Source organism: Paramormyrops kingsleyae, chromosome 25 (assembly GCF_048594095.1).
Source record: "Paramormyrops kingsleyae isolate MSU_618 chromosome 25, PKINGS_0.4, whole genome shotgun sequence".
Taxonomy (NCBI): Eukaryota; Metazoa; Chordata; class Actinopteri; order Osteoglossiformes; family Mormyridae; genus Paramormyrops; species Paramormyrops kingsleyae.
Genome location: NC_132821.1, coordinates 19,515,046 through 19,541,434, shown reverse-complemented (window position 1 = coordinate 19,541,434; position 26,389 = coordinate 19,515,046). Strand labels below are relative to the sequence as shown.

Below are 26,389 nucleotides of genomic sequence, written 5' to 3'. Positions count from 1 at the left end.
TCTTTACATTATTTCACATATTTATTTCTTTGGTCTCATTTCAACACACTTCCCCTCCTCCCGGGTCATGCATGAGGCATTATCGAAACATACAGCAATCAGCTGTTCCCCAGTTTGGGGGGGGGCAATCACAGGGAATCGTAAAATATTTAACATAGGGGTGAGACACACTCTGTGCAAGGGCAGTGCAAACTCTGAGGATGAGATTATGGACAAGGGAAATGAGGCTTTAGCAGACTCATTTCAAGTCATTCTGGAAAGATCTACAGATGATCATGCAGGAAAGCCCCACTGAGAACCAGAGTAGACCACAGCCACACAAGCCAGCACCCAGTGTTCAGATTAATGCAATGCAGGCTGAGGTTCCTCTGAATGGGCCCTCTGCCTAATCTCTGTGTATCATTAGCAATTTGGTGCAAAGACAGAACTTCTCAAAAACAGCAGTACCTGAACTCATGGGAGCCAACAGCACCAGAACCACAGCTGGGGGAACTACAGGCTGGGTCCTGTGATTAAAAGACCAAGTCACAGAGCTAAATGCCTCCATGGTGATGCACTCAGTCAGAAGCTCTCAATCATTTTACCTTTATTCATTTCAAAAATAAAAAAGGAGCAAGCTAGATCATTCTGGTCAAACCACAAGTACAAGGAACATTGCATTCAGTGTCAGGTTACATACTCAGGGAGCAATACTGAAATCTCCAATGCATGTAGAAAACAAGAGCAGGAAGCACAAAGTCATTTTACAGCTCATACGGCGCTTCATATAGTTCCCCATCAGGCATGGTAAAAGGATGCAGGACACCATCACTGCACTTACGCAAACTGACCACTGGAGGGAGCTTCAGTCCTGAGAACCTTCCCATTTCAAATTACAAATGGAGAGAGGGGGGAACGAAGGGGGAAGAAAAAAATAAAATTTACGCCACACCCACTACGGTTTTTCTAATCTCGTCAAAAAAAAAAAAGTATGCAGGAGTTAAACAGTGGGATGCTACGTAAGGGCCCCTGAGAAATGATGTGGGATGGTGGTTTTCCACAGAAAGGCAAAGGACAAGGTAGTCCTTGCTTTGTAAGTGCTTCTGTGCAACAATGTCTTATGTTGCAGTCAGACACTCCAGATGGATGGATCTGTGGCAGACACTGCCCTCCCCCCCTCCCCTTTCCTTCCATGGTGAGCTCAGGCACGCCCCTCCCCCCAGTGATGCTATCTGGGTGATAACATGGAGCTGTGGGGTGACTGCAGGGGGGATGAGGGAGACCGCTTGTGGGGGCTGCCCAGATCCCCGTTCTGTAGCTTCCATAGTAGCTCCTCGTTCTCCATAGAGAGCCGTTTGTTCACACTGGACTCCTTCTGCAGGATCTGCTGCAGGACGGCCTGCTCCGTGGAGAGCTGCCTGTGGATCAGAGCAGAGCATTAGTGCATGCTGCCCCCCCCGAACAGCACCCCTTGCTTAAGCTACCTGAGGTGGACATGCTTTCATGCTGTATGCCTAGCAGGGCAGAGCGTAGTCCAGCCTACAAATGCTTTCTGATCTGCATCTTTCTAGGGTACCAAGAACTCACATGTACTACAAAATGCAGTCAGTCATGCTACAGTGCATGATAACACAGTAAATCTATCATGATTGGTACCCAAGTCCAATACAGCGTGGAATCTCTGTTTTTGCATCATTTTCCATCTAAGAGAAAAGCACCAGGTGAACTACAACATGATACAGTCATAGCGAGAAACACGACTTGCACACACAGCTATCCAAGTGAATGATATTGATGTCTGATTTGTGAAAATTGTTCTTTTGGACCAGTTCTTCTCAGTGAATCAGTTGAACCAGTTTTCAAATCTAAAAGAATCCAACTTTTTGTACATCCATGCACTGCACAGGTCAAAGTCTTAGATTCTGAAAATGTAAAAATATTTCACAAATTATTATATGAAAACAGTTGACAGCAAGTTCTTACATTTGCTTGTCATAGAATGTAGCCATGTTGCTGACAGTGCTCTTCTGCATACCATAATGCACAGTATTTGTACTGCGTGCATGCCCGACCACATGGTGGCTGTGGCGCATTAATTCACTCTAAATGGTGCTCCATGTTCAAAAGAGGACTCACAATATGCCCCAAAGTAAACCAAGAGCACCACCTAGTGGGGTCATAAAATACAGCAAATGGTTCATGAAGTGTTGTTTTGATCATCACTACTCCTGACTGTCGGCAATCGACAAGTTAACAAGTTTAGCACGTGCGGTTCAATCGGTTACTAGGAAATTCTCGTAAGACTCATAAGACCCATATGAGATGTTTGTAATTTATTAATTCATGATTTAAAGTGCATTTAATTACATTACTGGCCACTGCTATCACTGTTATTCAATTCATTTTCTTTGGCATAAGTTAATTTATGGAGCCACATTCCCTTAACCTCATTTTTCCCACTGGATATGTGCATTTTCGTGAATGTGAGGTTTTTCAGGATTGCATTAGTCACGTTGTAGCAGGACGGATTGTAAATGCAAAATTGTTGATTACTTATGAGAACTAAAAATACACTTTACTGGGTCCAGACCGCTACAGAAGTAAACAGCAAGTCCTGACTAATTATTCACATTTATCTGAGACTTATCGAAAGCGAGTCACGGTAAAGGATCAGGTTACAATGTGTATGCGCTCCCTTGGAATCAAACCCACATAATGCTCAACTTGTTGAGCTACAGAAGCAGCCAATTTAACTGGATTTATTCATAACGATGCAGTGGAAGCAAACTTGTGGATGGCGATGCTCTGCTGCTGCAGGCTACTGAGCAGTAATCGAAGGTTCTGACTCTGATCCAGCACAGGATTAACAGCGAGAGCCATTGTAAGGCAGCATTTTCAACCTAGACACATGCAGCCACCACAAAGTCAATGGGAGTTTCCCCATGGTGTTGCTCACAAGTTCTTTGGAAAAGTATATTTACGTAAATGGAAAGAGTCCAATTGCGTATCTGGTATGCATCAGAGCTATAGGTCCTGGCATGTCGGGCATGACTTAAGTCACCTCCTGGGGACACGGTTGGAGGTGCTGACTGTCTAGCGAAGTCTAAACCCAGCTTGGTTTCCCTGTGTGTGGGACTCCCAAAACGAGCGAGTGAAACCCACGATGGATGAGTGAGGGAGACTCCAGCTCAGAGCAACAGATTCCAGGGGAAACACTGCTGACGTCAGACGGATATCGGAGAGGAATTCACTCCACCCAGGTTTAATAGCTGCAAGCTGTTTGAGCCCAAGCCAAGATCATGCGGACTGAACGAGCAAGAACGTGTGGCGTACACGCACACACGCAGCCTGCAGGGAGAGTTGCGTTACCTTGACAACGCCGCATGCTTGTCCATCCGAACCCTGTAGTCCTCATTCTCCTGCTGAGCCTTCTTCAGGGATTCCTCCAGTTTTACATTGGCCTCGACCTGCCATGCATAATCAAGGCTTTCAGTTACCATACATCCAGCAGTCTGCTGCCATCTCTGTTCTGCTGGACCTGAAGGCCGTGCGACCCCTGCAGACACCCCCCCCCCCCCCCCCCCCGCAGGCACACTGATCACTCGTTTCTCACTTGGTGCATTTTGAGAACCAGCCTGCCTTTCCATCGGTTTCAAAAAAGAACAGAACAGAAATGTTATGTAGGTGAAAGTGAAAGTTAATCTGTATTTCGTTTTTCTGATTTATTTTGCCGAACCAGGAAAGGAAAAAAAAAAGGTTCCAGAGTATGACTTGTTGCTCCTGGTCATTCCCTGTATTCACTTTGGTCTCCGTAAAGGCTCCCTGTCCGTGTCTGTGAGAGTTTATTCCCGCTCACTGTTTTACCGCTGTCCTTTTAAGGATTGCACAATAAAAAGAGTCTGCTAAAAACTAAACTTTGCAGTCCGCCTCATCTCTTCGCCACTCGAATGCCACAATATTTTACATATTCAACCTGACATATTTATAGTTAAACATATTTATACTTTATTATTAAATCTGGCCAGCAGATCAATCTTTTGTTTTCTTCAGAATAAAGAATTATGTAATCTTCTTCAGCTAATAAGCTATTAAGTGGTTTCACTGCCAGCACCACCGTTATTGGACTATATCGGTTATGGATCGAATGTTCCGGGTATAAGGAAGGTTTGGATGCCATAGCCCGTTACAGTGTCACATTCTGAGCCCAGCTTTTCTGTGGTGCCTTGCTGGAGCCGTTCTTCTGGTTGCGGTGGAAACGTGTGGAACCAGGGTCAGATAAAGAGAAAGTTTGGCACCAGCACTGGCACTGTATTGGTGGAAACGAGGCTTTTGAGAGCTCAGCCCAGATTTAAACACTTTCACGAACACTGTGCACAGCCTTTCTGCATTAGGGTTCAGACTGTTCCCACTTCACCCCTGCAAAAGCACCATAAACTCGAACGCATGTCCACACAGCATGGCTGAGCCGCCGTCAGCTCAACACCCCTACTGTGTTGGGCCCAACATGGGGGGCATCCTCAGTTGCGTCCTGCCTCACCAGCTTGTCCATCTGCATCACCTTCCTCTCCTGCTGGTGGAGCTGCTTGTTCTTGATGTCCAGCACCACCTTGAGGCTCTCCAGCTCCTGCTCCAGGTACATGGTGTGGGAGTCCTTCTGCAAAGCAGCACATCCGGTTCCAGTTAGGCCAGCGCCATCCAAGCCAGTCCTGGTGACTGTGTGTAAGCATCATTCTCTGAGGAATACCATGACACACAAGCACACAGACTGACCTGGCTCACAGGGGGTCCCCCCTTCGCACGCTCACCTGATTTTTCTCAGCAAGCTTCCTCCTCCTGTCCTCCTGGGCCTTCAGCTTCTCATTGAGGTCGTTGTTCTCCACCATCAGACACTCAATCTGCTCCTGGAAGGAGAGGCTCTGTGATGCGTGCCCCCTAGCCATGCTGACAGGGCCGTGATGTGGTGCGGCGGCGATCGGCTTACACGCAGCGTCTGGCTCAACACCTGCATGTCCTCTTGATGCGTCCTCCTGTCTTCTGCGAGGCAGAGGAACCGTGGCCGGTCAGCACCGTACAGACAGGCAGAAGGCCAGCGTACCGGCAGAGGACACACCCACCTTCCAGTACTGCCTCGTAGTGCTGGGTGAACTTCTCCACAGCCTCGCCATGACTGGCCTCCATCCTGCTCTTCTGTGCCTCTATCTGTGAAGGGAGTGCAGGAGTCAAAGAAACAGCTAGCAGGGGGCGTAGTGGCTGCAGCTTCATATTTCAGTAGGGAAAAACTACTTTGCTCAGTAGTTAAAAACACAGCCTGAAGTCTTAAAATATAAAATCAAGCCAGCTTCAGAGGTGGGGGGAGGTCATGAGCCTACCTCCTGCTGCATGAGGCCCTGGTAGCGGTCCAGCGCCTCCTGGTACGCCCTGGTCTGCTCCTCGCACTGTACATTGAAGAGCTCCTCCAACTGCCGCTTCTGCCCGGCCAGCTCACACTCATACTGCTCCCGCGCCTCCTTCAGGGCACCCTCCAGGGTCACACGCACCTCCTCCTTCTCCTGCTGGAGACGCTCACATAGGGAAGTGCGGGTGCCTGGGGGGGGGGGGGGGCACAAGGTGACACACACGCGGGCAGGCCGACACACACCAAGGATCCCTGGCTGATTATCTAAGAATCCCCACGCTAACCATCACCTCCACAAGGGGGGCGCTGTAACAGTGCTGGCAGGAGTCGGGATGTCCCTGAATGGCCCTCCCCTGACCAACAGAGCTAATCAGTCCCGAGCCCTGTCAGCAATTATAACCCCCCCCCCCCCCCCCAAACAGTGACTTAATTGGTTAAGGTGACTCTGGAGGAACAAGGCCCAGGGAGATCAGCGGTGGGCTCCTAGTCATACAGCTCCATTGACACACGTGTGACTCCCGTTAGCAGCATCGTGATGAGGATGGGGGGGGGGGCTCACCTAGCTCCACCCGCAGATCCATGAGCTCCATAGAAAGCTGCCTCTTCTGCTTCAGGTCCTCTTCATGCTGCGACCGACAGAGAGTGATGTGAGTGGTGTGTTACCACGGGGTCGACAGACACGCGCTCCTGGAGCGAGGAACCAAACAGAGCCAAGTGGCTCTCTGTGTCAAGCCAAACATTTGCGCAGAGATTAGATACAGCGACACACCTGCCCTGTATAAACTCAGCATGGCCCTCAAGCGAGCCACCTGTGACCCGCGTGGGGGCTGGACCCAGTTGCCCTCCCGCTCAGTCAGGCTTTTAGCGTGTGCAGCTTCGGGGGTTGGTGACTGCAGAGTCACCCCCACGTGAACCCTGCACATCTGGCTGGCCGACGCAGCAAGAGACAAGCACCTCTCAAGGCAGACCGCAGAGCATCAGCACTGATGGCAGTAACAGACGGACCGTGGAACAGAGACGCATGGAGAACCGGCACAGAACGAGAGAAGAGTGTGTGATAGAGACAGAGAGGCGGACCAGTGACTGCCAGATAACCAGTCAATTGCCCAGATTTTAGGGCCTAAAGATGCCCCCCCTCAGATGATCCAACACATTCAAAAGTATCTTTCGGACACCCCCCTCCCCAAGAAAAACAAAGTCAGAAGCTCCAAGAGGAACGGGGAGAGCGAATCACCTTCCTGCCCTTGCGCGGGTGCCTCCTGCGGCAGCCTTTGCTGCCTGCCACCCCCATCGTCCCGGAGGGGAGGTGGCCGGCCGATTGGAAAGCAGCTGCTGCCTCCAGGTCCCTCGGAAGTCGTCTGTCGGCATGCGTGAGGCAGCCCTGTTCCCTAAACGGCCAGCACGAGGCCCAGCCTCCCTCCACCACCCTCGGCAACCGTACTCCACCTAAGAGCTGCACCTGCACAACACTGTCAACTTAAGATAAACATCCTTGTTTGGCTTGCCAGAAATAATCCCAACCTAACCAGGTTGAAATCAGATGGCGTGCATTAACTCTTTAGGTGTGAATCTGAGAGGGGCTGACTGTATGAATACAGTTTCATGGCTCCAGCCATTAAGCTAGACAGTGACCAGGTGGAAAACACGCTGTCCCTCTAATAGGGAGAGAGTGGTGATATCTATACACACCCCTGGGCACAGGAGATACACACTGAACAGCTGTGCCACACCCCTGGGGGCAAGCCAAGCCAATACCGTGGGCCATAAACAAACACATGGAAACGACGGTCTTCGGCTGAAAAACCACCTGTAGCCCCTCCCCCCCCGGCAAGCGGCCGCTCTGGTTCGCTGGGAAGAGCCACATTCCAGATCATGCCCGGAGCCCCACTGACTAATTCTCTGCTAACTATGCAGACGAGCAGGAACAACACGCTCCAGCACGGCCCTGCTGTTTACGCTTTATTTACCGATGCATTTCAGCCTCAGGACCTACACTCACCATCAAGTGAGAACCTCGAGCACCACGCCCCCCACAGGCCGCGTGCAGCGACGAGCCGCGCAGAACACCTGCTGCTGACAAAGACCGACCGGAAACTGCCTCAGGGAGGAGCTCAGGAGCAGACACACAATGGCTGCGCACTGCCATATGAAGCCCAGGTCATGGGGTACTTTGCAAGCAAACAGATGTGTCCTCGCAATAAAAACAATATACCAGTTACAGCCACAGCAGAGAGCAGCAGTTGGCAAGGGTGACAAAGAAAACGTTAGGGCTCCATCAACACATCCTCTGAACAAACCGATTCGCCGGGTCAGTGGAACATCAGTGCCACCTCCAGCCACATCAGCACAGACGTGCTAAAGGTCCATGAAGAGCCCGAGGGCCGGGGCGTGTTGGCATCCTACCTGAGCAGAGATGTGCTGCACCACCACGGTCAGGGCGTGTTGGCACCCTACCTGAGCAGAGATGTGCTGCACCACCACGGTCAGGGCCTCCATGACGCGTGTCACAGACCCCAGCTGCTGCTGGAGCCGCTGCTGGAGCTGGGGGGCAAGCCTCGGCCCGGAAAGCTTGGGCTGAGCCAAGGGGGGGTTCGGCTGGCCTTGTACCCGGGGGCTCCTGAGGGCAGACCTCAGCCGGCTCCTATCCACTGTGGGAGAGACGCAGCCTTTAATGCGGGGAGTCCCTCCGGATAGGGACACACCCATAGAAGTGCACCAAGAAAGCATATACAAATAGACAAAACAAACAAAAAAAAATGGTAGTAACCTGCGGGTAACAGACTGATTCTCCATGCCAATCCGAAGCGATCGCATGCCCATCGTTGCGTGTCAGATGGAACACTCAGTAGGTTAACATGCACAGCTAAGTTGAGCTATGCTTATAACTCAACTACACCGTTTAATCGGACTACTGTCCTTATCCCAATAAACATGCACAGGAAGGGAATCGATTTACTGCCCAAAGTATGTCCAACTTCGCTACAATAGGTGGCAATATGGCTCCTTTCAGCTTATTAGTATCAGGCTATTTCTGGTTGACCTATTACGTCACGTAAAATTAATGATGGGTGCATGGACAAATGAAGTGACAAGCTTTAATTACGATCTGGTCAGAAGAACAGATAAGATCAGGATAGCATAACAAGACATAGTATTTTGTGTAATATACTATGACATCACGGTATTGGTTATTTTTCAAATATTGCAATGTGATTTCATGGTAATAAATATTGGCGTATTTATGAAACAAAATAGGTGTCCAACGTAAATTTCTCATGAACTTATCTAGGAGTGATTTAAACAGCAAGGATTATACTGATTACGATTGTCTCAGAATGCATGCAGCGCTCATGCAAAAGCAGCAGAGGTAAACTTTAAACTGATTTTTAAACATATACTAGATAATCTTGAAAATGAATAATTAAGATTTCAAAACTTCCTAGGTTTTTTCTGAGTAAAAATGTTTTAACGAGACTCCCTGCGCTATAATGTCCGTGCCGAATTGAAGGTAAGAAAAAGCCTGATCTTAATCTAGTTGATTAGCGATATAAGAAATGGATGTGCATAACATGCAATGTTGGTATTAATATCGCATGTCGTCCAGTCCTACTACAGCCATTTTTACTTTTGGTACCTTCTTGAAGTATGAAAAGTATGGTACCAGCTGCGCCCTTTAGGGAGTGGTGAATTGGGCAACTTTACAGTGCTGTACATTTTGTGCTTTTTCACAAACAAACGAGATGCACGCTATTCCTTGTGACAACACCACCATATGGTGCTGGAGTGAGCCAACAACACAACCTCTGCTGTGCTTCAAGCTTCTTCTGGGTCAAAGTTCGGGGGGAACTGTGGAGCATGCGCAGTGGAGCATGCGCAGAGAGCCTAGGCCGGTTTGAGTCCAATTGAACGTATACATGCAGGAGTAAATCGACTCCCAATCGCATTATCTGGGTGTCTTAGTCAGACTTGGAGTCGGAATTCGATTTAGTCCAACTGAAATTGTACTAACATTTACATGTAATTTAAAAGTCAAACAGTATTTCGATTTTCTTAGTGTGTATGTAACGGTACTGAATGTGTCTCTGGTGTGGGACCCTTATGTCTTTGCACAAAGACTCGCCTACTGACTATGACACTGGACTCTGGTTGGTGGACCAATCACCATGGTAGAAGACTCTTCGAAAGGACCAATCAACTCATGGGAAGTCATGACACGCTGATCCAATCATGACCTTTGCTGTCGGGCTGGCCAGAATGATGGGCACTATCTGAGCGGGAGTATAGGTACCGCCAAGAAAAGCGATAGGACAGGAAATCACAGCATGTGGAGGCTAGTAACTCAGCGAGCCAGATTTTCTGTAAGCAGTTTGGAAACTTAGCACATTTAAACAAGGGTTCACAGTTTAACCGCATCTGTTTGGCAACGTACAAATGCACCAACATGTCATTTCCAAGGTCCCAGGGCTCCCCCCACTGGTCTGAGGCGTGTACTGCCCCAGGGTCACACTGCCTCTGCTCTGAGCAAAACACACTGAACACGTGGGGCCCATTCTGGCCCGTTTTCACTTTCAGGTGGGTGCAAGCTGGGTGCAGACAGAAGGCGACCGGCCCGTGTGCTCGGAGACACACTGGAACACGCACCTAATGTCACCAGTGACAACAGGGGACAAAGGCATGAAGTCACAGGCTGCCATGTGACATGCAGGCCTACATATGATTCAGAGGAGGGGAAATCGAGGCCAGTGGCCCTGCTGGGGTGGGGGCTCTACTCAGAGGGCAGACCAGCACCGAGATAGTCGGCCATGATCATGGGCCCTCCGAGCAAGACCCCCAGGGGCCAGTAACCATTAAATCAAATGCAATTTAGTCAACCACTGCACCATCTGCTGGCCCCTGGGTGTAAAGACAGGCTACATATAGGCATGTCCTAAATGGCCATTGCCGTGTGGCTGCAGACTGTGGGGTCCATATTCCCACCATTAATGTTTTGGATGTGAATTATGAGAGTAAGTGGAAGCCTCCCCCCCGCCCCCTCGGGGCACACACTGCCCCTACCCACATGAAGAGATTAAGGGGGGGGGTCTGTCTGTAACTATGTGATTAGGCGCTAAAGCGGATCAGTGCTTCAAACAGCACCAGATGCATTTTGGGCTGGGGGGTAAATTCATAGAGGGAATTAATGAGGCAATTAACGAGCACTAATCACCAACATATACTACAGTCTGGGATTCTTATGGGTTAAGCCAAACACCCCCTTTCCTTCCCTACATGAGTGTCGACGTATCCCTGCAGCCGAGCGGGACTGCAGACAGGCACGCAGGGCAAGCATGCAGCGGCGGCAGCGATCGCAGACCTGCACGGGACAGCAGCGTGCTCCTGCCGCATGCTGGCAGCCTCCCAAGCAGCCTCTGGGAGGTCAGCTTCACACGGATATGGGACATAGTGTATGGGGGTCCACAGCATGGAGAGGGAACGCCGGGGGCTGAGGTGGATGTTTGGGGGGGGGGGGGAACTGAGACCCCACCCCCACACATCCTGCATGCAGGACAGGGGGCTTTTGTGAGGGCTTTGTGACGTCAGCACAGAGCGAGGTCATAGTCTGGGAAACGAGGGACCCACAGACACCAGACAGAAGCAGAGACAGAGAGAGGTACGCACACAAGCAGCGTGACAGCACCCCCCCCCCCCCCCCAGTTCCAGCCTGGCTGCACAGCCCAGGAACACAGAACAAATCCTGTCCCCCTTTCCAACGATGGGCTTGCGGTTGTATTCCTGGGCATTCTGGGAAATTGACTGTAAAACATGGCTCATGCCCCATAATGCAGACCTCTAAGCACGACCTCCATCAGCAAACATGGCAGGAGTCTGGCACACAGTGGTACTGCACAGCATTGTCGGAGAAGGACCAGTAAACAAGGCCAACCACCCAAGATGTGGACCTGTCTCCAAGACCATCATAAGCAAACTGAGCAGGTGTCAGGCTGACTGTGGCACTGCTCCAGTTTACCTTGTGTAGGGGTGGGGGGGTGCTGAGTTCTTGTGGAGTTTGTCCTTGGCATGGGGCTTGTGGCCGGCCTTGGAGGGAGGGCACTGGGACCGGCTGCTGTCTGGAGTACTGGAAACGGGGGAACGGCCATTAGTGATCCCTGTGTGAAAGGACACACACACACACACACACACACACACACACACACACACACACACACACACACACACACACACACACACACACACAACCTGGGGTTGCATTCCGCCTGAATATCGGCTTGGCGATGAGCGGCTTGGTTCCAGCCCTGGGACTGAAGGCTCCCTTAGTGATGCCGGGGCAGGGGGCGCGTTCATCAGGCCGGGGAGCTGTAACAGAAAGCAAACACCACATTTACAGAACGGGGCAAGACGCCAAAGGCAGCCAGCCGACTCCTGTCTGCCGAACCATCAGGCCCAAATCTGCGTGGGACCCTTCTGGCTGGGGGCCGTGGGCACCTTTATATGCAGCTGTGATCCAAAAAGCACCCCCATTTCAAACTGGTCTGCAGGCCGGCCTTCACTCACTGGAGACTGAAAGCCAGCCCCGTCTCCATAGCGACACCCTCCGGGACGCCCTGGCGTGGTGTGTGCCTGTGCCTGGCCAGACACAGGCACACACAGCTTGTTTTGGAGACTCACTTCCCTAGAGCAGGATCACATGGGGCCAAATGAGGAAGGCTGGCCGGCTCAGGGCGCTGCAGGATACCATCTTCCCCCTCCTAATGGGCTGAAATGTTCCCACCCTTCTGAATGCCCGTCTATCCAAAAGCAGCATTTGCATAGACCCCGGGCCATAAGGTTCCACTGTATGGCCGCCTTCTGCTGCTGCTAGAGGAATTCTGAAATCCGAACTTTGACCGTCGCCATAGCAGAAATGGGAACAAAGAATAAATTGACTGTAGTGTTACAAAGGATAACTGTCACCTAAAGTTCTAGTCTCAGAGGTCCTCAGTGAGGGGGGTCACAGCCTCTCCCGCCTGTGCTTAAGATCACCCTCTCCCACCCTAACAATGTCCATCTTGTGGCCTTTCCCCAATATTCATGTGGGCGCTACATGGACCCCAAATGACCTCCACACACACACACACACACACACACTAAAGTACAAACTGGGCAAAAGTCATGAAAAAGTGTTTTTTTGTCACTGACACACAGAGGTAAATGCAAGATGCCATGGAAACCGCTAGGAATTACTGGTGGGGCTGAGAGGGTTTTGGTCAGGATCAGTACCTCATGGTAGTGTGATGTGGGGTTCAGCACCAGAGAAAGCGATCAGTCTGAGCCACAGGACGCTGAAGCAGATCACAGGGATACGAAGAACGATTTCACACACAGAGGCAGACGCACAGAGGCAGACGCACAGAGGCAGACGCACAGAGGCAGACGCACAGAGGCAGACGCACAGAGGCAGACGCACAGAGGCAGACGCACAGAGGCAGACGCACAGAGGCAGACGCACAGAGGCAGACGCACAGAGGCAGACGCACAGAGGCAGACGCACAGGAGGTGAGCAGAAAAAAAAGCAAGCATAAGATGTGTACACACGAGAACACATAGCTGCATTTGAGCAGTAGGAGCAGAGCTATTAAAGCAGGACCTTGTGCTCATGCAGACCACCCCGCACAGGGCTGGGAAACCACACAGGGTCCTATTGGGCAGAAGCCTTTAATGTCCTTCCCTATTCGCTGCCGTGACCCTTCCCCTTAGAGTGAGAGACTCCTGCAAACTGCACTCACCTGGACTCTGGGACGAGGCCACGAGGGGCTGGGGGCCACGGTTACTGGTCTGGGACGAGAAGCTGGGGCTTTTCGGGGGTCCCTTCAAGGGCAGCCTGGAGGAGGAGGAGGTGGGTCGGGCTGGCCCGGTGCCTGGGTTCGTGGACAGCTTGCTTGCGACGGCGACACCGACACGCTCCATCAGACGCATCTTGGGCGTCCCTGAGGAGCACATGTTAGTTCTCAGAGCCCCAGCTCTCCGCCACACACGACAATCCCTCCCCACCTCCCTCTATGCGATGATACACAAACATGCCCCCCCCCCCCACGTGATCCTGAAGCACAGGCATTGTTCCTTAAATAGGTGAGGGGAGCTGCCCCGGCACACGGCGCACCAGCCAGCTGAGTGTTTACAACACCCTAACCCTGCAGCCCCTCCCTCCTCCCGGCGCCACTACTGGATCGCCATCAGAGGAAAACCCCCTCCCCCACCCCCATCCTGCCCCAAGCCTCTTCCCCTCACACTACGTGGCTTGGAAAGTTCTAGAACACAGACGTGTACCCATAGCAACCCCCCCCAAGGCCTCTGCAGACACCAGCATTGCTCATCAGCAACAGGAAGGCTGTCGTGCACAGATTAGCACTCTGCAAGCCCCTGCCCCTCACTGGCCAGTTTTGGTACTGCCTCACTGCTCGAGTAATACTGGCATCCTCCCTGAATCATGTCTGAAACACAGTATGGGAATAACATGGTGGATTCACACATTTTAAGCACCCTCACAGCGCCCCTGCGGCGGTACGTTTGCCCACGGCCGGAGCTCGTGTCACGGTAAAGCAGAATACGCACAAACTTAACAGAAATCCGCCGTGTGGCACAATGCGGAGCAGTTAGTACGGGCTCAGCTTTCCGGCCCTTTCCGTGCAAGAGGAAGGAAACAAGCAGCCGATTGTGCAAAGGAGATGTGCTCTGTGGAACATGATAGCCTCCCGGAGGAGGAGGAGCGGCTTGGGTTACAGGCTCCGCTAGGCTAGGTATGCTGGCACGGCACCGCGCACGGCGCCGCACTTCCACACGGCTTCTGATGGGAAAAGTGGAGGGAAGGAGACGTGGGGAAAAGGGAGTCTGAAAGAGAGACTCTGAGCCGGCACACGGAGCAGGTCCTTACCGTAGCCGAGCGGCACCGTGAGGGCAGAACGGGGAATCGGAGCACATGCCGTTTCCACCATGGCTGCCCCGGGGAGAGCTTACATAACCGGCTTCTGCTCCCTCCCAGACACAAACGCACAGCTGCCGCCGTTAACAGCAGCTCACGCTGAGCGCCGCGCTCACTGCAGTCAGGCTGGCTTCAGCACACGCTCAGCGCTGGGGGGTGGAATGCTGCTGAAGGCATTCCCTCAACCACTGTTCCCCCCCCCCCCGAGACACACCACAGTGTGGGCAGCTTTTCCTGTCTTGAGAGCACGCTCTCTCTCTCTCTCTCTCCCACCCCCCTCCATGCCTCTCCTTCTCTCTCCCTCCCTCCCTCTCACAGACACAACCACCCCTCTCGTGGACATGTCTAAAGGTAGACCTCCAGTCAGCTACTCACCTGTAGGGAGCGCAGTACTGCCCACTGGGAGGCGCAGTCCCCCTCCCACACTTGGCCTTTCCCTGGCTGGCGTTCCTCCAGGCCGAGGCCGGGCCCGGGCCCCAGAGGGCGAGGGGTGCGGCGCCTGGAGGCCCCTGGCCGACACGGCCTTGGACCTGCTGGGTGACCAGCTCCCACCAGACGCATCTGTGGACACCACCTGCAGGAGGGGGCTCACTGTTAGCGAGCAGGAATGCAGTGTAAACGGTCACACTGCATTCACGCCCAAACACCCCCAGAATATGGATCTGTCTCCTCCCCTTCAGTAAACAGCCTCAAGCAGTCGGTGACTTTTACACACAGTGGAGGCAGGGGGGGTCCACCCAACTCACAGCGCAGGAATCTGCCCCCCACAGTGGAAACTGCTACATTCATTACTGCTCATGGTCTCCAGCCACGTTCAGTATGTTCAGTAAACGTTGCATGTTTCTTAAAGCTGATCCTTTACTCACGGAGGTCCGGCGGACCGGGTTCCTGTCGCTCACCGCCTGCCCCACCTCCTTCCTCGGGCCCCGGCCGGAGCCTCGTGGGCTGGAAGCCGCCCCCCGCTTGGATTTTGTGGCGGGAGCTTCGTCTGCTTTCCTGGGGAATGCAGTGTTCTGGCTAGATGAGGAGCGGCGCCGTTTGCCCCGATCTGGCCCGCCGGCACTCGACTGACCGGCGCCGGCTGAAGACGCAGGAGGCGGCTTCTTAGGGCCTGTGACAGACACCGCAGCAGCAGCCTTTACGGAGACGCTGCTCGGTGGTCCAGCCGGGACTGGCTTCGCGGTCATCCTGAGCTTCGCGACCTCGAGGTCTGGCAGCTTGGGGAACCTCCGCGAGTCCAGCCTGGCCAATCCTCCCTGGGCGGGACCCGGCACCCTGGAGCCTCTGGCCGGATTCGGAGGCGTCCCGCGCTGCGGCCCTCTGGGCCCCAGGGCCGGGCTGCTGGACCCGGCTTGGCTAATATGTGACCGGCACTCGAAAGGCGGGATGCAGAAGGTCTTGTTGCTTGACCCCAGCACGGGGGTAGAGGTTTGAGCATTGCAGCTGGAGTCGGAATTTGAATCAAAGAATACGAAGGTCTCGCCAAATAGGATGTCTGACAAGCTGCCGTGAGGCTGTGAGGAACAGCTCGCCGCGTCAAGGGCCAGATCACCATCGTCCTTGTTCTCAAAGGACATCTTGGAGGGATGTTTATTCGCAGGAGAGCCCCTGCGGAGTCGCCCATCTCTACTTTCCTGCCGCGCCCCAGTCTCTAGGTCTTTATGGACGTCACAGATGTGCGTCTTATGTAGAAGGCCCTCGCAGATGTCGGGCGTCGCTGAGGACGTCCCCATGTGGGGGGCTCTGGCCGGGCAGCAGGTGGACCGGCCCAGCAGGGAGTCGCTGAGCTGCTTGCCGGAGTCGCTGAGGCTCTGGCCGCTCCTCCGCATCACCATGTCTTCAGAGCTCGTGGACATGGCAGAGTCCCCATGGACCTCACCGGAGCTCTTGTTACACGTGTCGGCCCGTGTTCCCGCCTCCTCATTCAGGACATGGTCAAGTGGGCACTGAGGGCTCCCTTCGGCATGGCCAGGACGGTCGAACTGAAGAACATGAATCTGGTTGCCATTACAAGCCTCAAGATCGGTCTTCAGGAAAGTGATGTTGCTCTTCCACGGCACCCGAGGACCCGAGGACAAGGCTGCGGATCCCAGCCCGGCTCCCTCCTCACACTCCAACGTTTCCGCATCCAGCGGGCTGGTCAGGATGCTTTCGCTCAGGCTGCTGATGCTCTTCAACGAGTCCGACTCCTCACAGGATGCAGCGTCGCAGTTCGGGTTGCCGGGGCTCAGGGGCAGGTACAAGCCTCTGCATGGGACCTGGCTCATTTTCACAGTTACCTCTGCCCACAATCCTCAGTTCTTCTTGAAGGCCTGCTTTATGGATTCATCCACTTGGCTGCAGGGCTGGAGGCAAATGTAGCAATCTGGGGGGCAGAGGAGGGGGAGGGGAAAAAAAAAAAAAGCCATGAATCAGGAATCAACTGTGTGGGTTTGTTATGTACACAGGATACATCACTAATCTGTATGAGGGGTTTGTCAGTCACCTATGGATAAGCCAGGTAGGCCACAGGGCGCTAAACTAACCAGAGAATTAGCCGCACTGTTGGCATGCTGAATTAGCTAATGCCTGTCTGCAACACCAGGGCCACAAGCAACACTGCACAGCCCCTCAGTCTGCTTAAGGAGTTTCATTAGGGCCAATTACCCCAATCTGAGCGGGACATAGGGTGTCCATGTTCATTTGGCATGACGTCCGGGCCAATTTCTACGTCACTACTTTTATACAATAGGAGTCTGATCTCCGGGAGGCGGGGTGTGGTGGGCGGGGCCTCTTCTGAGGGGGCGGGCCTTAAACCCCCACCTCCCCCGTCAGCTTTTGCAGCAAGGCCCATAAAGCGAAAAGATAAAAATCAGCATGTAAACCGAACCTGTAATTAAAGTCGCACGATGTCAAAGTCCGTGGTGATTTCCAAAGAGCATCTCTGGCAAACAGTACTCTGATTCAGAGAGCTGAGAAAGCTGACTTTGTTAAGCCTTACCAAGACGATTCGGCCCTTTAGATAAACACTGGAGTCGGTGAGGGTGGGGCCCACTGGGAAGCAGCCATTTCTGTCCTGTTAACTGCATCAGCGAGAGTAACGAGACCGACGCGCCAAATCCCCGAGGTGCCAATGGGAGGGGCCGTCACAGCCACGCTGTCGGGTTACAGTCAGTGCGGCAAGCCCACACCAGCCCTGATAGCTGAGCCATGATACCCATGATGAATTCCTAATGCGCTTTATGAGACACCAAGCACTCCATCAAAGATGCAGGAGGTAAGGTCATGCAAGGCTGGGGCAGCTTGGACTACACACCCCCTGACGGGAGAAAGAGCTCCTCTCCCCTCCTTAGCAAGCCTAATGCACCCGGTCACTGTCAGACAGTGCAATAAAGCACACAACTGTCAGACCCCCGACAAGGCTCCAGCGTTTTTGGGGAGGGCAGGGGCATGAGTACGTAGCCTGCACATTTATGCAGCCGGAGCGGAAAATTCACACAGAAGCAACGTCTACTGCCACCCACTGGAGATAGGCAGCATGACAGACGTGACCAGTTCTCCAAATACGACAACCACACGCCGACAGGACAGGCAGCCCTTCAGCACTCTGCAGACACTCGGGGACCCGACATCGCCGACATGCTCATGCTCAGCCAAAGGAAAACGAGCATGACAAAAGCAGATGTCCAAGAGCCATCAAGGAGGAGAACTACCATTAGACTCCAGGGGGCGCTCCTGAGTATCTAATCAGCTGGGAATTTAAGCAACAAGATGACAAGTTCACATACAAGACAGGCTAGGGGGGGGGAGGGCAGAAACTTAACTGTACTCATATTTGCACAGGTGTGTAAATATTAACACAACACTACTTAGAGGCTGTGAGAACGTATTTATAATCTACCCCAAAGTGTACAAACGGGTCTGGGGGGGCTGGAGACATCGAGCTGGAATAAACAGACTGAGTTTTAAGAATTTAAGATTCCAGATGCAGTGAAGCGGCCATTTCCTGCCACAGGGTTACCTAACCTGTGTGAATTTTGTTGCCGATTCTCTGTCCCCTCCCCCACCGCCAATGACCACAGGCACGTTTATGGTGAGCAGGACGGCATGGTCTGGGAAACACATCCAGACCGCATGACCTCTGGAAGCTCCTGCTGGTGACTGATGCATTAATCTTTTAGCGGGTTTAAAATTGGCCACTCTGCTGGCTGACACACACACACACACACACACACACACACACACACACACACACACACACACACACACACACACACACACACACACACACACACACACACACACACACACACACACACACACACACACACACACACACGAGCTGTGTGAGCCTACACGTCATGAGAAAAGCATGATGAGGGGTATAGGCAGGCTGGCAGAGTCAGAGAGTCACAGACACAGGCTCAGAGGAGGTAGTTGTCTAGTCCTACACAATACTTGAAGTGGAGAAAAACAGGTGCGGGTACTCCCCTTGGTATTCAGCACCAGGACCCAGTAACTCCCCTTGGTATTCAGTACCAGCAGATACTGAGAGGTGCCGGTACTCAGAAGACAAAAACAAAGAGGTGCTAGTACTGAGTACCAGTGAGTACCGGCCCACTTCAAGCATGGAACCTAAAGAAGCAAAAAGCACGATCAGATGCAGAGAGAGCTGGCTGGGTTCCTCCTCATTGAGAAGCCATCACTGATGAGGGTTCAAAAGGCAGGAAAAAAAAAAACACAAATGGCAGGTTCAGTATCCCTGGCATTGGGTGTCACAGGCATCAGAAGGACACCTGGTGCTGGATGCCAGAGGCTGATCTCACTGCCTTCATCAGCACTTGGGCCCTAAGCAGCCTGAGAGATCCCGGCAACGCTGTCAGGCTTGCAAAGGCTCCCGCAAACCACAAAATGATTTAGGGATTAGGCTGCGCTTAGGCAGACCACTGCAGTTTGGATTCCGAGCCCTAAGCATTCCGGAACCTGAATCGGAAAACTGCAATGATCCCACGAAGCGGGGGAGGAAGCCATTACTGGTGTCGAAAAACCCAGACCAACAGACGGAATAAGGAGCTGGAGCCAGTGGAACTCAGACAGCGGGCAGGGGGGTGCGGCAGTTCCTGCTGATTCACGGCACAGCCAGGAACCCGCCACGCACACTGAAGCAGCCAGCCGCCCGACACACACTTACCGGGCTGCAGAGGACTCAGATGGCGGGCCGCGGCTGGACGAGCACACCCGGCACAGCTCGGGACACTCCGGCCACCCTCCGAGGCGCACACAGACCGAGATCTCTGGGGCAAGGGCCCCTGGATAGGGGATGCTTGTGTCTGCACGGCACACGGTTACGACCTGCCAGCTGTGATCAGCCCGTTCCCCCAGCCAGCCACGACGGTTCAAGGTCCAGTGGAGCCCGGCTTTCTGCGGGGTTGAGCAGAACAAACAATCACCTGATCCGGGGCAGGCGGCTAGTGGGAGTGGCCTGGAGCCATCACAGCGAATCAGCATTCACTGTCGCTAAGCAGCGGGGAACAGCCCCCCCCCCCAGCCCTTTCTGTAATGGGGCAGTGGAGCAGCAGCAATGCAGCTCTGTCTGGAAAGTGACCAGGATACAGGGGAAGAGTGCAGGCAGAACCAACAGAACAGGGAAGATTAAATTAATCCTGGAAAACCTGAGAGGTGTAAGATCCCCCCCCCCCTTAACTACAAATTAACCCAGTCCAATCCAAGCACAGGCCCTCTGCACTGTGCCACTGCTCTCAAAGGAGAGAACCCGCCACACTGCTCTCAAAGGAGAGAACCCGCCACACCTCGACGACCTTGAGTCAGTGACTGACACCCCCACAATGTGGCAGAGCCCTGCTGCCCCCCTAACCCCCCCACCGGGTAGGCGGCACACTGCAAAACATTCACCGAGCTCGGGTCCTAAAAGGGCATCTGCTGGACTCAAGGAATGTCTGCAGACTCAAGGGTGTGGTGGCCCACTACATCTGACACGGACAGAGACACATAACCACAGCGTCGTGATGAGCTCCTGAGCTCCTGAGCCTAAGCAGTTCAGTCCAGTTTCAGCCGTAGCCAGTGTCACTTCACAGCGATCTCTAATATTTAACCGCGCAACAGGTTAAAGGGTGAAACGTAAAGTCGGCCAGTACACAGCTTCACCCTCAGCTACCTATGGGCTTCGGAGGATCTCCAGCTCAGCCTGAAGACCCACACTGCCATGAGATGCCCCCCCACCCCCCACAGCTCTTCCAAAGTCTCGCCACTCATCACTAGAATCACGATGCCTCTGCCTCTAGCCCAAAGTGTCACATTAAACACAGATGTGACTTTAATAACCCTAGTAACTGGAACCAGCTCACTGTCGAGTCTGAAGTTAAGCTGATGCCAGGTCAGTTGATGAAGGTGATTAATACTCCTGGCCATCACTTACTCAGCGAGGCTGGTGTTCCTCTGTCCAGCTCAGAGGGATCTAGAGCGTTAAACCGTTAGCTTCAAGCTCATGGTCACAAAGCAGCGAAACGAATGCTAATCAGTGGGCAGTCACTGGGGAGGCTAAAAGCCAAAATAATCTATTGTCTCCTTCATGAGACTTTGCCCCTTCAGGTGGATTAGTGACGCCAACTACCAGTAATGAAGGGTTTGACAAGAGAACTTCTAAGCATGAGAAATGGAACCTTAAAGCCTTTCACTGGGGTGGGGGATGGCTACTGAGCCTCACTTTAGGGGGCGCCAAAGAGCATCACATGGGAGTACTGAATATGACCGGGAGAGAGTAATCACAGAACATGGAGGTCAGACTGACCCCCTCACTGCCCCCAGGACAGCTCTGGACAAAGATCAGCCAAGTCAGGCATGGGAGCTCAGCTCTTATCTACACGACCAACATCGCTAGCTGAACAACCTAAACACAGCCATCAAACGGACACGTTGGCCCCACACTGTGAACCAGCTGGAGACCTTGTTCCAACACACAACCTTTGGCACTTGAGTAAGAAAGGCTGCCTAATGGTTTTGATCGAGTGTGGCTCAGTGGTGGGGGGTGCTAGCTAATTAACAGTGGTTAAATAAAACTTTGGGGGAAGATGGGTGGGGGTGGAGCAACATGAATGAATCTGTTTGGCCCTGGGGAGTACAGACCTAAGTTAGCACAGGACCCAGAGGGAGACCCAGACTACAGGAGTCTCCAGACAGCCTCTGAGGCCAAGCACTTAGCAGCCTGGAGCAGAATAATGATCCATCACTGCATTCAAGAACCCGCCGGGAAGCAGAAATGGAAGTTGTGCCTCTGCTTGGGCATTCTTGAAGGGGAGGAAGCCGACAGCACACAGCACCTCACGCACCCTAACAACCAGATCGCACTCACCTGCAGAACCTGCTTCACCCCAGAGGGAAGGGTAACTCTACACAGACACCCGCAGCCCATCGGGTCGTGCACTGAGGTCCGGTTACATCAGATCAGCTTTCCCCTGCACACACTCCAGCAGGACCCTGTGTGTGATGGAACCAGCAGGGCAGTGTGTCCCCAACCCAACCCTCAGGGGCCCCCAGCCGTCCACGCTTCTGCCCTTTCCCAGCTCCATGCCGAACGGTCCACATTTTTGCTACCGCTGGAACGAAAACGTGGACAGTCTGTGGGTTCCGGAGGAATGGTTTGGACAACATGGCCGTAGTGAACAGGCAACACACGGCAGGCACCGACATGGCCAGGAATAAGTGCATTATATATCACTCCTGCTGCTCACACTGCACCCTGCCTGTTCCAGCTGACCCGCAAGGTTCACATGCCAGAGCAACTGATCCAGAAACAGCCCTCAAGGGTGAACTTGGCAAGGCCGCACGTGGTATAAATCCCCCCCACCGAGTCCTGCTGCACCTGCATCCGTCACCAGCCTTCAGTAAAGGATTAAAGTTTGATTAACGGGGTTGGTCAGGGCTCCTTTTCGGCAGAGGCCCCTGGGCTTCAGGCTGGGTAACCCTGTGCATGAAAGTGCCCCCCAAGGGCCACCCATCTTTAATTAAAATGCTCCCTCTGGATGGCATCCAGCATTTTGTCAGGGTTAATCAGGGCTGCGGCTCACACACATGCATCAGGCAGAGAGTGTGGTCAGGGAACGCTGCCCTAAAAGCCTGTTCTAATACAACAAGAGGCGCAGCAGCCAACAAACTGCCAGTGATGCACTGCATTACTGATGTAACTGTATGCACTCTACATGGCGACACATAGTGCCATCAGATGCACACCGAAGATCCCACATTAGTACAAAGAGCAAATACTGGTGTACTCCCAGCCCAGAGTCACTAAGCGGATCAGGTGGTTAGATGGGCCGCAGTGTGGAGTACCCCACTCCGAAAGCAGCCTCTACAACTTGAGTAACTGTACTTTGTTACCGTACTCTATACTTTGACAATTAACAATATTAGCAACTTTCACTTTCTACTCACCTTCAATTATAAAAAAAATCTGTACTTTATACACTATGGCTATTGACAACCATTATTTGATTACATTTCGCAAGGTCAACCTAATTTTGTCTACAGTAGCATAGTAAAAAACACAAATAACTGGGAATACATATGACTTTGGCACTGGTGATAAGGCAGAATGGCATTTGATGGATGGAACTCCATATAGTAGTTTTGTCACTATTTTGAGAGAAATCTCAGCAAAACTGAAGCAACGCCACTTAGTGGCAGCAAAGGGAAGAATGACAGCAAAAGACCCTTGATTTTGTGAATTCGATTAAATATTTAATGGATCTTACTAACATTGCACACAAGTACTCGTCCGAGTGACAGTGTGCCGATACCCATTACCGATACCACGTATCAGCGAGACCAGTTAAAGAGCAGAGTAAACGGGACGAATTATATGCAGAATGGAAATACTTCAAAGTTAACAACGAAACCCAAAACCTGGTAATCTAATTAAACATCTAAAAACCAAACAGAGTTCGACGAGATTGCGACCAGCAGCAAAACTCTGCAACAACAAAACGTGCAGCAAACACGAGCACGGAGAGAAAATGCCAAGCGATAAACCTCGTGCAGTGACAACAGAAGCGCTTACCAGTATAGATCAGGAACGGTGCCGTGATGGTGGTACGAGGTATTTAACCCGCCGATCTACCACAGTCCACAGACTAAAAAACGGTAATCAGTGGAGGGATTAAAATATTATCGTTTATCCCAATATTTTTAAGGTAGCCCCCAGCCTGCGTGCCCCATTAAAAAAATACTACAAAAAACGACCATCCTGAAATGGAACGCTAAATAACACCTAAACGGTTTGCACAACACACACAAACATAGTGTGATTTACATCCTAACAGTCACGAGATGCTAACCAAACATAAACCAGTTTCTAAAAGCTTTACTTACACGGATTAACAAAATCGAATTATAAACTCGCGCTCACAAACATGCTAATGTGAGTTTCTCTTGGCATTATAAGCATTTTTGAGACTTCTGCTCCGGTCAAAAACATTTTAGGTCATTATTTTTTTAGACATCGCACAGCCCTATATGCTATCGATGAGTACCAGGAAGCGAGTATCGGTACTCGTACTCGATTTGGAAAATATCATCTGTGCATCCCTAATTATATGGATGAAGATCTGCAGCTTGTTTCATTTCAAGACAAATCGTACCAAATTTAAAGCAACAGTGCTGAGCGGCAGCAAAGGAAGGATCTCGAGGGCAGAGTAACGCTAAAACTATTTTATGAATCTTTTTGAAATTTCCCAGTAACATTATATAAGTAATTATCTGGGGGGCTATTTAATTTAGAGACAAATTGTACAAAAACTGAAGCAGTGTGTCTTAGTGGTGGCACACGAAAGGTCAATCATAAATGTAAATCTGGTTAACTAAATTAGAACATTGAGACAAGTGACACAAAGCTGGGCTGCTTATAAAGATTTTTTGGAGAGTGGGGAGACTGTATGGGGGGGGGGTGGTGGTGGTGGTGTAGAGATTGTGGAGTATGGGGGCATGTGGGCGGAGGAGGGATTAAACGGGAGTGACAGGGCCATCTGAGGAATACATTGCTGTCATTCTCACAGCACCTAGTTAATCTTTTGCAATATAAAAGGCTATTATATATACAGCGGATTGTTTAGTACTATTTTACTTAAACCTGCATTTAATACAAGCTTAAGTATTAAGGTACTTAAGCCGCTAATATCAGATACTTCAAGACGTTTACTCAAGTGGTACTTTAATGGGCGCCTTAAATTTCATCAGTCATTTAAGTAGTTAGGTATCTCCTCTTTTAGTAATGTCCGGTGTTCAGGCACTCTATACACCACTGGACAGCTGCGATCTGTCATGGACCGCCGCAAATCACCATGAGACGCATCATAAACACACCGAGTCCGGCAACGCGAGTATATCTGATCGTTAAGGTTAAGACGATGTTTTTCAACCCTTCCGACCACGTGGAGCGCCCAGTCATTACTTTTCAATTCGGCGGCCCGGGATACATTTTGCAGAGGAGGGGGGGCAATGGTATGAAAAGCATGATTTAGGCCTAAGTTGTCGCCTGTATGACAGTTACTTACTGAAATCAGAGCAGCTTGTCCGGCGGAGGAAAACAGCACCGCGTTTTCCAGCCTCCTTTATACCTGTGTGACGTCACCGTGCATCCTTAGGCTGTTTCACGTAGGAGTCCGCCCTGAAACAGTCCAGAGACTTTTTAAGTGGGTGAAATTACACAGGACAATTTAGGGGTACTCAGGCGGGAAGGGGGGATATATATTTTTAAAAGAGATGGTTTTCACATCTTTCCCTCCGTGGAAATGGCTTCCACTTGTTTTTTTCTTTTGTTTTTTTTATGCCCTTATACTTGTATCACATGACATATCCCATAACTCGAGCCCTGCTTAAAACACATTTCTTACTTCTTATTCTTAATGGCGTATGATGCATGAACCCTGTCTACCTTGTTTCCGTTAATAAAAATGTCAGCATACACTTAACGCTACTCACGAACTTAAATATAAATACAAAATACAACAGTGGCAACTGTGACTAATCGTCAGAACGGCCGTATGTCAGTCGCGCGCATTCATGCTCTTAGGTCCGCGCACACAGTGCGCGTCCCCTGTGCTTCTTTGTGTCGCGCCTGTGCTCCTTGTCTTGCCGGTACGTTAGTCCAAAGCGGATATAACAATGAACAAAAGTCACAAGTTGCCAAGACAACGAGAAAAGTCCGTCCCCCAGTGAAGCGCCTCTTTGTGTAGATAACGGCACCATCTAACCTCACTGACCGTTTTTCGTCCCACAAAGACAAGGGACGAATATGAAAGCAAACACTATCGAACCGTATAGGAGAAGCATATACTATCAGTGCCAGAAAGCTACGTGATCAAAATCGTTCAGCACTTTTTAAACTATCCTGACATCAAAATTGTTTTAACACTTCTTTCACCACACTTCACGACAAGCAGAAGTAGTTTGTTTTTTTTTAAACGAAACTGTTTTCTTTGTTATCCCAGTAATTACACATGAAAAGCTTTAATTACAGGGACTGACTGCACAAAAAGTAAGAGAGAAAACGTCTGTTGTTATCATCGGATGTGCAAGGCCGGTGTTTTTGCTTTCCATCTTCCTCTGTCTGCACCCCCATCAGACTGTCCAGCCAGAGTCTGTAGAACATGTAGGCGCAGAGGCGTGTTGAATTTCATCCTTTGTTCCACTGAAAGGATATGTTCTCTGAAAAGGTGTGTTGGGTCCAGGAAGGAAAACAATTACCTTCCAGCAAGACTCAGCTGTCTTTGATAAAACTTCACAAAATAAATTTCCCAAATGCCAGCCTTACAACTGGCCCCGTCCCCCATCTGGCCTGACGGATACTGCGAGATCGCCCATACCCCTGATCACGGGGCGTGACAAAAAGTCATGTCCCTGTGCAAAGCAGGACTGCTCTCCATGACGACATAATAATCAGGATACTGGCACCTGTGATGATAAATGTCCATCCGCTGTAGCACAAACACACACCTGGGTGTCATTGTTTCCCGGGAGATGCATTCCTGGGTTTATCGTACCATAATACATCTCATCCTGACCATCAT

The 26,389-nt window shown here is 51.5% G+C and overlaps 1 protein-coding gene across 4 annotated transcripts; it reads right to left on the bottom strand.

Annotated features, from left to right (window-relative positions):
* Window positions 1-569: 569 nt before the first annotated feature.
* mtus1b (microtubule associated tumor suppressor 1b) lies at window positions 570-25,751 on the bottom strand. Of its 4 annotated transcripts, XM_023830729.2 has the most exons (16): window positions 25,214-25,721; window positions 24,875-24,987; window positions 15,197-16,695; window positions 14,706-14,904; window positions 13,138-13,338; window positions 11,612-11,728; window positions 11,382-11,489; window positions 7,829-8,022; window positions 5,934-6,000; window positions 5,349-5,563; window positions 5,094-5,178; window positions 4,961-5,013; window positions 4,785-4,880; window positions 4,517-4,633; window positions 3,349-3,446; window positions 570-1,397 (listed from the first exon to the last, which is right to left on the bottom strand). In XM_023830729.2, the coding sequence occupies exons 3-16, from the start codon at window positions 16,595-16,597 to the stop codon at window positions 1,208-1,210; spliced, it is 3,141 nt and encodes a 1,046-aa protein (XP_023686497.2). In that variant the 5' UTR covers window positions 16,598-16,695; window positions 24,875-24,987; window positions 25,214-25,721; the 3' UTR covers window positions 570-1,207. The 4 variants fall into 4 exon arrangements, 3 of the variants coding, with proteins under 3 accessions (XP_023686497.2, XP_023686498.2, XP_023686499.2); XM_023830730.2 differs by lacking the exons at window positions 24,875-24,987; window positions 25,214-25,721 and adding an exon at window positions 23,383-23,683; XM_023830731.2 differs by lacking the exons at window positions 24,875-24,987; window positions 25,214-25,721 and adding an exon at window positions 19,501-19,736.
* Window positions 25,752-26,389: the final 638 nt, after the last annotated feature.

Coding starts and splice junctions, on each gene's coding strand:
- mtus1b (XM_023830729.2), bottom strand. CDS start 16,597: ATGAGCCAGGTCCCATGCAGAGGCTTGTACCTGCCCCTGAGCCCCGGC. Junction 4,634..4,784: donor AGCTTGCTGAGAAAAATCAG/GTGAGCGTGCGA, acceptor GCTGCTTTGCAG/AAGGACTCCCACACCATGTA. Junction 3,447..4,516: donor TGATGCAGATGGACAAGCTG/GTGAGGCAGGAC, acceptor TATGCATGGCAG/GTCGAGGCCAATGTAAAACT.